The sequence below is a fragment of the Etheostoma cragini genome, chromosome 11 (genome assembly GCF_013103735.1).
Source record: "Etheostoma cragini isolate CJK2018 chromosome 11, CSU_Ecrag_1.0, whole genome shotgun sequence".
NCBI lineage: Eukaryota > Metazoa > Chordata > Actinopteri > Perciformes > Percidae > Etheostoma > Etheostoma cragini.
The window spans coordinates 19,651,248-19,664,978 of NC_048417.1; the positions used below are offsets into that span (position 1 = coordinate 19,651,248).

At 40.1% G+C, this 13,731-nt stretch overlaps 1 protein-coding gene across 5 annotated transcripts in view; it reads right to left on the reverse strand.

The window, feature by feature from the left end:
• Positions 1 to 321: 321 nt before the first annotated feature.
• Positions 322 to 13,731, reverse strand: part of LOC117952666 (alsin-like) — a 30,448-nt gene continuing 17,038 nt past the window's right edge. For 2 of the 5 annotated variants that reach the window (XM_034885140.1, XM_034885144.1), the window contains 21 exons: positions 11,106 to 11,234; positions 10,723 to 10,746; positions 9,093 to 9,163; positions 8,268 to 8,334; positions 7,641 to 7,819; positions 7,177 to 7,242; positions 6,742 to 6,840; positions 6,334 to 6,498; positions 5,916 to 6,027; positions 5,509 to 5,586; positions 5,055 to 5,191; positions 4,637 to 4,792; positions 4,342 to 4,456; positions 3,756 to 3,913; positions 3,543 to 3,641; positions 3,201 to 3,383; positions 3,034 to 3,079; positions 2,764 to 2,825; positions 2,075 to 2,224; positions 1,663 to 1,759; positions 322 to 1,468 (listed from right to left, as the gene is read on the reverse strand). In XM_034885140.1, coding sequence (XP_034741031.1) covers positions 1,430 to 1,468; positions 1,663 to 1,759; positions 2,075 to 2,224; positions 2,764 to 2,825; positions 3,034 to 3,079; positions 3,201 to 3,383; positions 3,543 to 3,641; positions 3,756 to 3,913; positions 4,342 to 4,456; positions 4,637 to 4,792; positions 5,055 to 5,191; positions 5,509 to 5,586; positions 5,916 to 6,027; positions 6,334 to 6,498; positions 6,742 to 6,840; positions 7,177 to 7,242; positions 7,641 to 7,819; positions 8,268 to 8,334; positions 9,093 to 9,163; positions 10,723 to 10,746; positions 11,106 to 11,234 — 2,232 coding nt within the window. In that variant the 3' untranslated portion in view covers positions 322 to 1,429. The remainder of the gene's footprint in view (positions 1,469 to 1,662; positions 1,760 to 2,074; positions 2,225 to 2,763; positions 2,826 to 3,033; positions 3,080 to 3,200; positions 3,384 to 3,542; positions 3,642 to 3,755; positions 3,914 to 4,341; positions 4,457 to 4,636; positions 4,793 to 5,054; positions 5,192 to 5,508; positions 5,587 to 5,915; positions 6,028 to 6,333; positions 6,499 to 6,741; positions 6,841 to 7,176; positions 7,243 to 7,640; positions 7,820 to 8,267; positions 8,335 to 9,092; positions 9,164 to 10,722; positions 10,747 to 11,105; positions 11,235 to 13,731) is intronic. The other 3 variants (XM_034885142.1, XM_034885141.1, XM_034885143.1) reach the window with 3 other exon arrangements.

Here is a 13,731-nt window from a genome sequence, read left to right on the forward strand (position 1 = left end):
TAGCTAATCAGTGTTCCCTTATTACTTATCTTAAGTAAAAAATCCTTCCCTCTGTAGTGAAAAGTTATTATCCTACCGGTCAGCTTATTGTATACTAGTTGAGAAAATCTGAATTTCAGACCTGAGACAAACGACTTCATGGTTAGTTTCAACATACAGGAGCATGCACAAGTTGGGCTTGCGTTACAGGACAGTACAGGTGTTCAAAAACTAAACATAATTTCAACAGTCTCAAGAAACTGAAAGTCGGTTTAGTGGGATGTTTACCTCTCTTGCATTCAAAAGGTACTACAGTTGTTTGGGAAGTGAGAGGAGATTTTAGATTTATATGCAAACAGAGGAAGACAATTTGCATCTAATTTACAGAAACATACTGTTGCATGAGAAGTTTAGATTTCTGAGCTGGTGATTTTGGTTTGGCTTCTAAGGAAGAAATGGTAAAACATGCATTAAGTGCCTCAAGCTGTTTTACTCTTTTCACGCAAAAACCCAACTATGCAAATTTTGAGTTGTAATCTGTTAAAAAAGCAGAACCCTTCATCGGGTCTGCTTTTCAGACTGACCCTGACCCCGCCGTATTAACACCATCGGTGTCTCCTGTAGCTGTCTCAACTGCTCAAAGGTAAATGAGCTGCAGTTGCCATATGCAATAGGTACCTGTACTGCAGGTTTCATTAACTTTTTATATTTGATATATAACTGAGTATCAAATACTGTACATTTTACTGTGTTTGGAGATTTACTGTTAATTAAACGCAGGGAAATCACAACTTTAAAACCTCGACATTCCCTTTGAAAAGTACCTTGCCTTTAAAGCAATATCTACATTATTATTTAGATTTCCAGTTAATAACCCGTTACGTTCACTGACTTCATCAGTGATGTGGTTAGTAAGTTCCCTTTGTCTGGAGTAATATACAGTCCAACACCTCACAGGGACCTTACTCTATATTCTAATCAATCACCCTTTAGGGAAAAACAGTAAAATAAAAATACTGTAAATGGAAACTGCACTGGTGTTTCAACAAAATTGTTATTGTTGAAACTGAGCTGATGTATTATTACCAAAAATCTAATGTGATGAAATTTTACCAAATGTTATGTAGACACTAATGCAGTTCCCTAACATGTTCAGAAGAGGGTGACTTGTTCCTTTCCTGTGAAAACTGTCTACGATAAAAAAGGAAAGAACTTTGGTGTGCTGTAACATACTGAAAAGATCAACAGTAACAAGGTGACAGACGTCTTTTCTCTGTTTGACAGAAAGAGTGACACTCTCCCTTCCCTCCATGTGTGAGTGCTTCCCAGCGGCATCCAGTAGACTACTGGTGGGTTTTGTTCTGGCAGCTTCTATGTGCTAAGCACTGCGCCTCTTCCGACAGTGCATGTATTGCTGTTTGTTGACCGTGTGGTATCTTGCTTTCTGCTCCTACACAGCCGACTCATGCTGGATCTGGATGTAGCAGGCCTGCAGCAGAGTCATTTAATTTATGATTAACTCAAGAAGGACTGACGACTGATGTTGACTATACATTATAGGAACATAGAAGGACCTCTAAATGTCTTATTTTAGTTAATGAACACATTTTTCACCATGGGCATTATCTGTGTGTGTGTGTGTGTGTGTGTGTGTGTGTGTGTGTGCGTCTTGAGGGGTCTAACCTTCAGTGTGGTGAACATCAGTCCCATCTCTCCGTGCTGAACGTTGGGATCCATTAAATCTTCTATCAGATTGATCTCTGCTCCCAGGTTCCTGATCCTGGAGAGCAGGGCAGCAGAAGCAACATGTTCAGTCACCTGCCTGCAGTGCCTGCTACAAACGAGCTAATTGGTAGCAGATGCTGTATACAGCTATAGCTATAGCTACATTGGCTGTATACAGAGTAATAACCGGATGACTAATTAAACAAACTGTATGTGTGTGTGTATGTGGTAACACTGTGCACTGTGAGAATTATTAGAGTTGTTGGGTCTTTGTTAATTATAGTGTGGTCTAGACCTACTCTGTGAAGTGTCTTGAGATAACTCTTGGTAGGATTTGATACTATTAATACCATGAAATTAAATTGTGCACCTTGCCCTGAGCACAACATAGAGGAAGAGAGGGAGCAGGTCATCCATGCACCAGAGGAAGTTGCTATTTAGCATAGGTTTTACTTCCTGGGTCAGTTCCTCAAATGTCTTCTGGATGACGAGGAGTTTGTCTGACGGAGTGAAGGTGGTGCTGCATGTGTTGGGAGACATAAATTCTTTATTTATATAGACATAATAATGCATATATTGCAGATTTTCTTAATGTCCTATAGAGAAAATTGTCACAGTCTTGTCGCTTTAGGTTAAGAGATGGGGTTTGCTTTTTTTCAGTACTGGTGGTAAAACTTTTAAAATGGGAATTGTGGCTGAGTGAAACTCTTCAGTCCCTCCATCAGTTTGCAATCTTTTGATCACAACAATGAGTGCAAAATTAAAATATTCCCCCCCAAAAATTAACTGTTAAAGATTTCATGCAAACTGTCTCGTGCCCCAATAATCCAACTTCATACATTTTCAAAAAAGGTTTCTGCCCCAAAAGCTGTAAAGAAGCACCATTTACCCCCTGGCACACATCACAAGATACGCCAAATCACTGCAAACAGATTCAAATGTGGTAACTAAACTGTACCATGCCCAACTGTCATCTAAGACTTTCACTTTTAGAGTTTTCTAGGAGCGGTACATGGTCTGGGAGAAAATGTAAATAAACCATTAACACATGGCAACTACCTGATTTGCTGGAGTGTCTCTACAGCAAAAACAAAGCAGGCATCTTTACTGCTGGACACAATCTGTGATAAAAGTAAAAATAGTTATAGAGGACAAAACAAAAAATGCAACATCACACTTCACCCTTATGTTAGAATCACAGGTCATCCCTTATGTGTGTGAGTGATGATTGTGTGTGAGTGATGATGGGGGTTAAAGCTGCTGGAGGAAATGGAGTGCGGGAATTGTGAAAAGGTCCATGCGGAGAAATTAGTACATTTAGTTTCTGACCTGCTTTTTCTCTCCCAGAATTGACATCCACACTGGCCAGAACTTCCTACAAGAGAAACAAAAAGTAAGAGGTGGACAGACTTGTATAGATTTTTAAAGAGACAGAACGAGTGGGCGTACAAACAAGTGTGTGGGTCTCTGTGTGTTTGTTGACTCTACACACTCACTCCTGCACTCCCAGGAAGCTGAGCAGCGACTGGTCGGGCTGTTTGTTGAGTCGGAGGACGCGCTCCCAGTACTGGGCCTCCTTCTGCTCCTCCTGCAGGCAGTACAGGGTGAAGAGAGGAGGGTAGAGTCGAGGAAGCAGCTGTGGGAGGAGCAGAGATGAGCAGCTCACCACCACAACACTGCTGGAGGAAAAGGTGGAGGAGGGAGAGGAGAAAGGGAGATGAAGGTTCTACATACAGTACAAACTGTGTATTTCAACAGCTATGAGGTGGATAAGCTGACAAACTTAGTGTTTCAACAATGAGCCCTTTGACTGAGTGTGTGTGTGTGTTGACCCTCACTTTTGCTCTGCTATTTTAGAGCTGCGTCTGCTTTGAGATGGAGAGGCAGGGGGATCAGGGATAATGCCACCATCATCTGGTAATCCCGAAAACAGAAACCTGCGGACCGCAGTTTATGTTGTTTAGTAAAACTGAATATACCATGCAACGTACACTAGATACACGTCTACTGAAGCAGGGAAGATGCAATCAAAAGAGAGAACTTGAATCTACCTGACAATGCTGTAGAAATGTGTAAGGTAGGCCAGAACCTCCTGGACGGCCTGGTTGAGCAGCCTGCGGTTGGATCCTACGCCGACGTAAGTCATCCTGTAGGCCGTCACCAACGTCTCCACCAGCCAGCCCAGAGGGTGGTGAGGGGTCTCACATGCCTGACACACACAAGATTTACACAAACAAATTCAGTCGGATTCAGTCGGAGACTAAGGCCGTACCTGCCCTTCTTAAGGTACTTTGAACATCAGGTACATCTGCAAAAATGTGTACTTCTTACAGATGTTCCCCCTTCACCCATTCTCATTAGACAAAAACCTAATAGGCTCTTCACTTGCCAGTTTATTAGTGTAGCACTGTAATGCAGTCAAAAACAACAGTGCTGCAATAGATCAGACCTTCATAATGTTAAGTCTCTGTAGGTGATTAAAGTAGTTTGTGGTGCTGGTTAATTTTATTAAGTTATACCTAAAGGTCTTTGTAATGTTTTGTTTAAAATATTATAACAATAAGGATTGACAAAACAGCAAAAGCACCTCATGTTATAGCTAATTTATGTTGTATCAGTCTGTACACACACTTTTACCTTGATGAGGTATCTTCGTATGTTGTCATAGTTTGCGGTGGTCACCGGTTCTCCGTGCTGAGGAATGCACTCCAAACACTCCAATACTTTACGCTGAGACCTACTGAGATCTGGGCTACACACACACAAACACAAACACACACACACACACACACACACACACACACACACACAAAGAGAGAGAGAGAGAGAGGGATATGCTCTCACCAATGACAGCCACATATCTAAAAAAGGTATGATGCCATTTACATTTGCTTCTCTGTGTGTGTGTGTGTGTGTGTGCTGCTGGATCTACCTTTGTCGTCGTGCAGTTGTTATGGTAACAGCAATGTTGTCCCAGGCCGCAGACCTCTCTCCTCTCCCAGGAGCATCACAGCCCAGTCGACTCCAACATTCATCAAACACACAGAGCCACCTCTGACCTGCAGGCACCATGTACTGACCCAGCTTGCTGCACATGGACACATATAAACACAACATGACCACAAGATAATACAAACTGTCCTAGACTTAAATACCCCATTTCTAGTAACAACTACCAGCCTCATAATAATATACTAATAGATTAACACACCTGAACATAAATACTCACCTGCAGACTACTGGACTAGATCCTCAACATAAGTGCAGTCACATGGCATTTTTCAAATAATAAAATCAGTTCAGGACATAAGATAATTCCACGTTTTTAAAGAGTAAAAAGTCCTACTCACAGCAGGCTGTTTCTCTCTTTGTTTTCTGGTTCATCTGCAGCTAGTTTGGTGTAAGTTCCAACCACCTTCAGCCCTGTGGTCCACTCTCCACTAAACAGGCCCTGCAGGCAGTCACCATTAGCCTGGAATAAAACACCCTGAAGAAAAAGGTAAGGGAGTTAGAAATGAATTAGAAATTTAATTATAGTCTTACAGTTGTATCGGGTGTTTTTTTGGTGACTGACAAGGGCCTTTTGCTAGTATCACTACTTGGTATCGTGAGATTTTAAATTGGAATTAAGTACAAAAACACAAGTAACTAAGTTTCAAAATGTAGTCCGAAACAAGAAGACCCAGTTACATTACGAAGAAGTAAAAACTATGGACAAGATACCCGTTTGCTAGAGAGCATAGCAAACAGGCATCTACAGGCAGACAGAGCAGAGAGATCAAAAGGAGATGTGGAGCCTTCTACCTTCCCGTTGACAGTCCAGTCATCAGAAAACTCCCCGTGTAAAACGGTGTCGTCATCTGACATCATCAGACCTGGACCCTGGTACAAAACATCGAACAACAAATAACAATGAATTGAACACATTGACATGATAAATGATAGCAAGTAAAGCTACACAACTTTATATCATATGCACTATTTACTAGCCCAAAATCTATTTGGTAATCCAGGTTTAAACCCCCTTAGGCAGATGTCTTTCAAATTCCTTGGCACAAAAATCGATACCTCCTTTAAGTGAAAAACTCATGCAGACCTGATGCCTGAACTTCCTCAGACTGTTGAAGACAGTTGTGCAGTTGAATCTCTTTAATCCAGCCATTAACTGTATATGCTAGAATGATGAAGTACATATTTTAGGGTGAACTTACACACATCTTGTTGTCTCTGAAGGTCCCTTCGTAGTACACACCACACTGGGTGACAACCACAGCGCTGCCGTGCCGCTGCTCGTCCAACCACAGTCCCATGTACTTCTCACCTCTGGGGAGAGCAAATGGGTGCAGTCACTAGTGACAGTTTGTCATCTTACTGTACAACCTTTAAATTAACTTAAAGTAAAATCAAGTATAGAAAGGAAAATGATTCCTGTTTGCAGAAAACAAATGTACGCTGCTAAAAACAAACTGTGCCTATTATACATCTGCACAATAATACATTTTTCAGCTTATATCACAAAAATGTAGACGTTCTCTTAAAATGATCTAGTCATCTATTCTTCCTTTAGAAGCCTATATTCGCTCTCTTACTGGAGCTTTTTTGGGGTATAAGCCAAACCATTAATCAGACCTTGTGATGTCATCGTAGACTCCATATCCCGTCTTCTTGTCGTGGACCCACTGGCCAATGAAAACGCTGGAGGAGTTCTTGGTCAGCCTTCCGGAGCTCAGCATGCCATAACCATGCCGGTGCCCATCACAGAAGCAGCCCTCGTACACCTCACCACTGGCATACCTACAGCAGGTAAAACCCACAGACACATGAATACACACACAGCTAGTGGCTCTCTGTATGTTCATGTGCAAGGGCAAGGCGCTAAGACTGACGGGGTTGTGGGTGTGAGAGTCAGACATGATGTCCAAGACATGAGTGACTTGATCTGTCTGTGACTCAGTTATGTACAACTTATATACAGGTCATTTGTCCTATGCTACACTCTACTTTACAAAAAAGGTCAGTAGAAAACAGTGTACTAACTTGTACTTGCCGAAACCATGGAACTTGCCATCTCTCCAGTGTCCTTGGTAGATGTCTGGCTTCTTCAGCACTTTGTTAGGTATTATACACTCTCCATAGCTAAACAAGAGAAAGAACAATTGTACAAACTGTTGAGACAACATATCTTCTTCTAGTTAATTACACAGATATAAATAGTAAAAGCCATTTTTTTACATCCAGTAAGCTTTTAGGCATACTTTGAATTGCCCTGTTGCTGAACTGTGCCATACAAATAAAGCTGTCTTGCCTTGCCTTGCCAAACTGGATGTTTAAAACAGAACTAAAAACAACCAATTCAATACTTTAACTTCTGATTACAGATTTCCCAAAAGGTAGAGAGATGGGTTATGTTGGAAATGAACAACTTAACACGTTAACCATCTCTTTAGTACTACACCAGGTGAACGTACTTACCCATCCTCTTGTCCTTTCCTAAAGTTCCCGTTGTAGATCCGTCCATCTGGCCACTTCATGGTGCCTCTGCAGAAGCAAATACATGTAACTATCCAACTATTTGCACAAAGCCATTTTATACTCTGAAACCATTTCATTGGCTACCACAGGAAGACTTCAGCCTTCATTCTAACAAAGTCTGCACTCAACAGTGGTGGAAATTGTTTTTCACAGTCAATGCTGACTTCACTCACTCCCTGCTAATACTTTGATTGATTCATTTACTTTTACTCTGTTCCTCTTCGCCACATTGTTCTACAAGTACCGATTTTAAATTTGTGGGCTAAACTAATGTCAATGCCTTCATCCTGAAACCACATCCTAAAGTTTATAGTGGGCTGCCAAAAACCAAATGCAAAAAAAATGAAATACACACATGGACACACTTAAATGCAAACAATTTTCAACACACACACAACACACACCTGCCATGAACTCGTCCTGCCAGCCAGCTCCCGGTGTATTGGGCGTCTTTAAACCGTCCCTCTGCTGTGAACGTGTATGAGGCAGTGCGAGACATTGCTGTCATCCCTGGCGACGACCCCTGACTTGCACCACTCAGCACCTGATCCACCGCCTGGTTAATAGACCGCAGCCACTTGTTCTGGAGAGAGAGAAAACAAAAGTAGAGAATTCAGAATTAAAGATGACATAATCATTATGCAATATTCCTTGACAGAAATTTGAGTGTCTTCTGACTAAAGTAATAAAGTAACTATCTATCTATCTATCTAAAAAAAACATTTATCAGCAAGTATTTATCAGCAAAAACAAGTATTTATCAGCATATTTGGAAAGTTGTTTTTTAGTTTCAGATATTTGTATTTGATGCTTGCAGCGGATGGCCAAAACATGAAATATTATCCCAAAATGTCATAATATTTCTTAATATTAAAAAAAACGAAATAACATTTTTAAATTAAGCAACCTTAATCATTTACATTTTTGTCCTGAATTTGCGGCCTCATTTCCAATTAATAATATGCATAAACATCTTAAATAACAAACCAAGCTGCAATAAGAAATTAATAAGTGTTTAACCATAAATGTACCTTTTCTTGTGGTGTCGAAGCCACCAAGGTGAAACTCTCCTCTGGACATGTAATTTTGATTGCATAGCTGAAGACACACAAAACAAGGAAAATAATAAACTTGATCTGTATAAAACGTTTAAAGAATGAATGACAAACCATTTTTCTATCTGTGACACCGCTATGTACGATGTAGTTCCAGAGATATACCCAGATATAAGCCGAACAGCAAGCAAACACCGAGGCTTAATGTTCACCAGCACTGAAGAGCCTTATAAAGCAGTTCATCTATTAGCCACTAGATGCTGGATCCAAAGAATTGAGTCAACAAAAATGAAATGAAGAGAACTCATTTCACTTTCTCCAATATATGTCTCTGTGAAAATGGTTCCATTACATTGATATTACAATTTAAAGAGAAGTGCGTTTCTTTAAATGACAGCCATAATGTTTGCTGCTACCTTGACCCGCTTCAGCACCATCCATGGGCAATCAAATGATCTATTAGGGATTTTCTGAGTGGTAACTCATAATCAATAATCTTTTCAGACCTGGGTCACTGTGTCCATATTTGTGGTATTGGCAAACAAGGCTGAAGCTGTAGGGTAACATCACTGTACATATAGGGGTGGATGATATGTCTTATGTCCATTATTTATCGAGAATCCAAGTTTTCTTTTTAAGATTTTCTTTTAGGCACTTTTCGGCTTGACAGGACAGCTGAAGAGATGATCCGGGTGCCCGAGGCTCACTGATTTTATAGCCACATCCATCACTTTTTATAAGCATTAGTCATGTCAGCTTTGTTATTTAATCTGGATTAAACCATTTTTTTTTTAAACTCACAGTCCGCTGCAGTCTTCGGTAAGTGGTTTTGCCCACAGACAGGTCAGAGGGTATACGTGATGTGTAGAGAACTGCAGAGGAAGACACAGAAGCGGTTCAGGTATTTAATCACCATCTTTCTGCAGTTGTGGGACATTGATACTTCTCACATTATCTGAGACTACCAAATCAATGTTTACAGAAATCACCAAATTCAGATTGTGTGAGTGAGAGAGAAATAACCCATATATATTTGCCTCTTTACATATCTCACTGCAGTTTTGAAAATTCTTGTGTATAAGAGAAGTTATACAAAATATCACAAATGTAATTTCAGTTTTGCTAGTGTAAGAAATGTCGATTTAGATGTCAGTGTACGGTAACACCACTACCTAATTCTGTTGCAAAAATCACTTGTCAATCTCAATGGAGTTTTGACTTTCATGGTATATCATTAGTGGGTCCACATACCTATTGTGAAAAAACTAAACCAAACTTAAAAAACAAATATTTAACAAAGCGTTTATTAGTTTTTTTTTATTGTTTGTCTTATTTCAAGTATGTTTCATGTCTCTGCTGGTTTTTCTTTCCCTATATACTGGAACTAAAAATCTACAGTATCCTTCGTTTAATTTTGATGTGATTATGTACATAACATAACATGGTATAACTTTGACCAGTTTAATTTAACAAAGCTAAACTATTAAATGTACTAGGCAAGATGTGTATCCATGTGCAATGCAGGATTAACACCATGTCAAAGGTCTACTACACAACACACACACACACACACACACGACATCAACCCAAAACTACAGAGAGAGAAACGATGCAGGTTTCACCACTATCTGCTGTCTATTAATACACCAACCAAACAAATGATTGGAGGCTAAACTATTAGTCAGGATTCAGTACCAAACTATTTATATTTATACTGAAAGAAACACAAAGTAGAGAGGGAGAGACACACAGGACAAGTCATCAGTAAATATGTTGTCATCTAATCAGTGACAAACACGTCACAACACTTGTTGCTGCTGATGTTGTGGTGTCTTGGATCAGATACTTTTGAACGCTATGCAGCGGTTAGTTGTATCCTTTCACCAACATGAGCTACTACAACTATAACCTCCTCTATTTGCAGCACTAAGTGATTAATGTTACGGTTGCAAACACGTCTAAACCTAACTCGACACACACAGCAACCTGTTGGGTAGACGGACATCAGGACAACATGTACAAATTAAATACTAACACAGAACCTTTGCAATGCTAAGGTGTGCAAAATTACAAAGCCCAATAATAATTCAGTTAGTCTACTCTTATTGGGGTTAGGCTTGAAAAATGAAAAAGAATAACTTTACAACGTATAGGATTTTAACTACATACTGTACGTTTAAACTAGATGTGCCTACTAAACTAGCAACTGAAAAATATATAGAGTTTTGCATGAACAATCTCTATAACGTTACAGAAAGTCCTGAGTTAACGTTTGTTTCTGTGTTTATTTGCTCACTAATCCCTTGTGAACCTGTCAGAGTGTAAGCACTGAAGAGAGGCCGACCCGCCCATGCTGCTGCAGTGCTAAGATCAGGGTGGTTTAACTGGTTGGAGGTGAAGTTTGGTGCCAACTGCTACCAGATATACTTAAAAGGCTTTGAGAGGGAATGGCAGCCTGGGTAAATGAAAGATACAATATACAAATATAAACTTTATTACAAAACATGGTAGATGTAAAAAAAAACTACAGGAGGACAGATCCAGTAGAAGCTTTGTCTGATGTGAATGAGACTAACAAAGAGTTATTTCAGAGTGATGGTAGATAGACAAGAAAGGTGGGAGAGAGATGTGGGGTGACATGCTGCAAAGGCATCGGCCTACATGGGGCGCACCCTCTTACTGGGGGAGCTAGAGGTTGCCCCGCGTCTTATAACTTCTGTCTGTAAAGAAAAAACTGGTGTACGTCAAGGATTTAAACTATCTAAACGTAAGAGAAAAAAAATATAATTTGGATATTTTTGCACGTGTGCGTACCTGTGTGTGCACCAGTGTGTCATTGAGTAGTATGAACCAGTGGTTGGAGAACCGCCCAGCATTCTGCAGAGTCAGAGATCTGTTGCTGCTTTCACACACCACACGACGCTGTGGGAGACGCAGAACCTCCTGGTGAACAAACAAGTGTGTATATTTGCTGGTTATAATAGAATAGCATTTCTTTATTGTCATTGTAACAGAGACAACTAAATAAAGTTGAGTCCTTGTCAAGTGCCAACCATCTTTGAGGTAATGCACGCCTAACTAAGTACATGAATAAAGAATGCTACTACTGCATACAGTGGTGTGAAAAAGTGTTTGCCCCCTTCCTCATTTCCTGTTCCTTTGCATGTTTGTAACACTTAAGTGTTTCAGAACATCAAACCAATTTAAACAATAGTCAAGGACAACACAAGTAAACACAAAAAGCAATTTGTAAATGAAGGTGTTTATTATTAAAAGGTGAAAAAAAATCCAAACCAGGCCCTGTGTGAAAAAGTGATTTTCCCCCTTGTTCAAACATACTATAACTGTGGTTGTCCACACCTGAGTTCAATTTCTCTAGCCACACCCAGGCCTGATTATTGCCACACCTGTTCACAATCAAGGCATCACTTAAATAGGAGCTGCTTGACACAGTAAGGTCCACCAGAAGATCCTTAAAAGCTGCCCATCACGCCGAGACCCAAAGAAATTCAGGAACAATTGAGAAAGAAAGTAATTGAGATCTATCAGTCTGGAAAGGGTTATAAAGCCATTTCCAAAGCTTTGGGAATCCAGTGAACCACAGTGAGAGCCATTATCCACAAATGTCGAAGACATGGAACAGTGGTGAACCTTCCCAGGAGTGGCCGGCCGCCCAAAATTACCCCAAGAGCGCAGCGACGACTCATCCGCATGGCAGAGTTCCAAGGAGAAAACCACTGCTGAGCAAAAAGAACATCAAAGCTCGTCTCAATTTCTCCACAACTCATCTTGATGATCCCCAAGACTTTTGGGACAACATTCTGTGGACCGATGAGACAAAAGTGGAACTCTTTGGAAGGTGTGTGTCCAAGTATATCTGGCGTAGAAGGAACACAGCATTTCATAAAAAGAACATAAAAAATGGTAGTGGTAGTGTGATGGTCTGGGGCTGTTTTGCTGCTTCAGGACCTGGAAGACTTGCCGTGATAAAAGGAACTATGAATTCTGCTGTCTACCAAGAGATCCTGAAGGAGAATGTCCGACCATCTGTTCGTGTACTCAAGCTGAAACGAACTTGGGTTCTGCAGCAGGAAAATGATCCTAAACACACCAGCAAGTCCACCACCGAATGGCTGAAGAAAAACCAAATGAAGACTTTGGAGTGGCCTAGCCAAAGTCCTGACCTGAATCCTATTGAGATGTTGTGGTATGACCTTAAAAAGGCCGTTCATGCTCGAAAACCCTCTAATGTAACTGAATTAGGACAATTCTGCAAAGATGAGTGGGCCAAAATTCCTCCAGGACGCTGTAAAAGCCTCATTGCACGTTATCACAAACGCTTGGTTGCAGTTGTTGCTGCTAGGGGTGGCCCAACCAGTTATTAGGTTTAGGGGGCAATCACTTTTTCACACAGGGCCATTATGGTTTGGATTTTTTTTCAACTTTAATAATAAACACCTTCATTTACAAATTGCATTTTGTGTTTACTTGTGTTGTCCTTGACTATTGTTCAAATTGGTTTGATGTTCCAAAACACTTGAGTGTGACAAACATGCAAAGGAACAGGAAATGAAGAAGGGGGCAAACACTTTTTCACACCACTGTATATATGAATACTCAAAACACATAGGAGACACACCCATACAGGCATCCACATTTAAAAATTGCACATAGCCCTATTGACATGGATCAGTGGTGGAAACTATACTTTAGCAGCATTATTAAATGCATGTATGGTTGTTGGAATATGACAAACTGTTAAAGACAACTTTCTTATACTTTAGAGTAGATGGATATGCTACATTTATGAATTTCCACGATGGGACTTTCTGTACAACTATAGAAAACACTGCTGTCAGCTGCAATCCTCCCATTTTGGTAAGTTTTAACTTGTGTTTGGGTTACCTTAACCACGGCCTTACCCCTGAGCTAACCTCAGCTATCGGGTAACCTAGAGGACTTGAGTGGTTAAACTTGTATTGGAGAAGGTGCAATTACCCAAGCGCCCCCTGCCAAGGTCAAAAAGCTCGCTTTGTGAATAATAACAAATTTACATGTAGTAAACAGACAGCAGTGTTTGCTAAATTAAAATAAATATCAATAATATATATTTTTTGAAAATGTCACAAGTACAGTTTAGTGGTTTAGGATCTCAAGATTCAATATTCAAGATTATTTCTCGTCATTCCAAAAACTCTTTGAGAAGTGTAGAAAGTAGAACGAAAATTATGTTGCATCGGACCACCATAAAAACAAACATAGAAACCAGTCAGCAGCTAAAAAATGCAATTATAAATAATGTTAAAATATGATATATAACTGAGATAGCTAGAATTTAAAAAATATGAGAAATGTAGAGATACACATGTACACTCACCGGCCACTTTATTAGGTACCCCATGCTAGTAACGGGTTGGACCCCCTTTTGCCTTCAGAACTG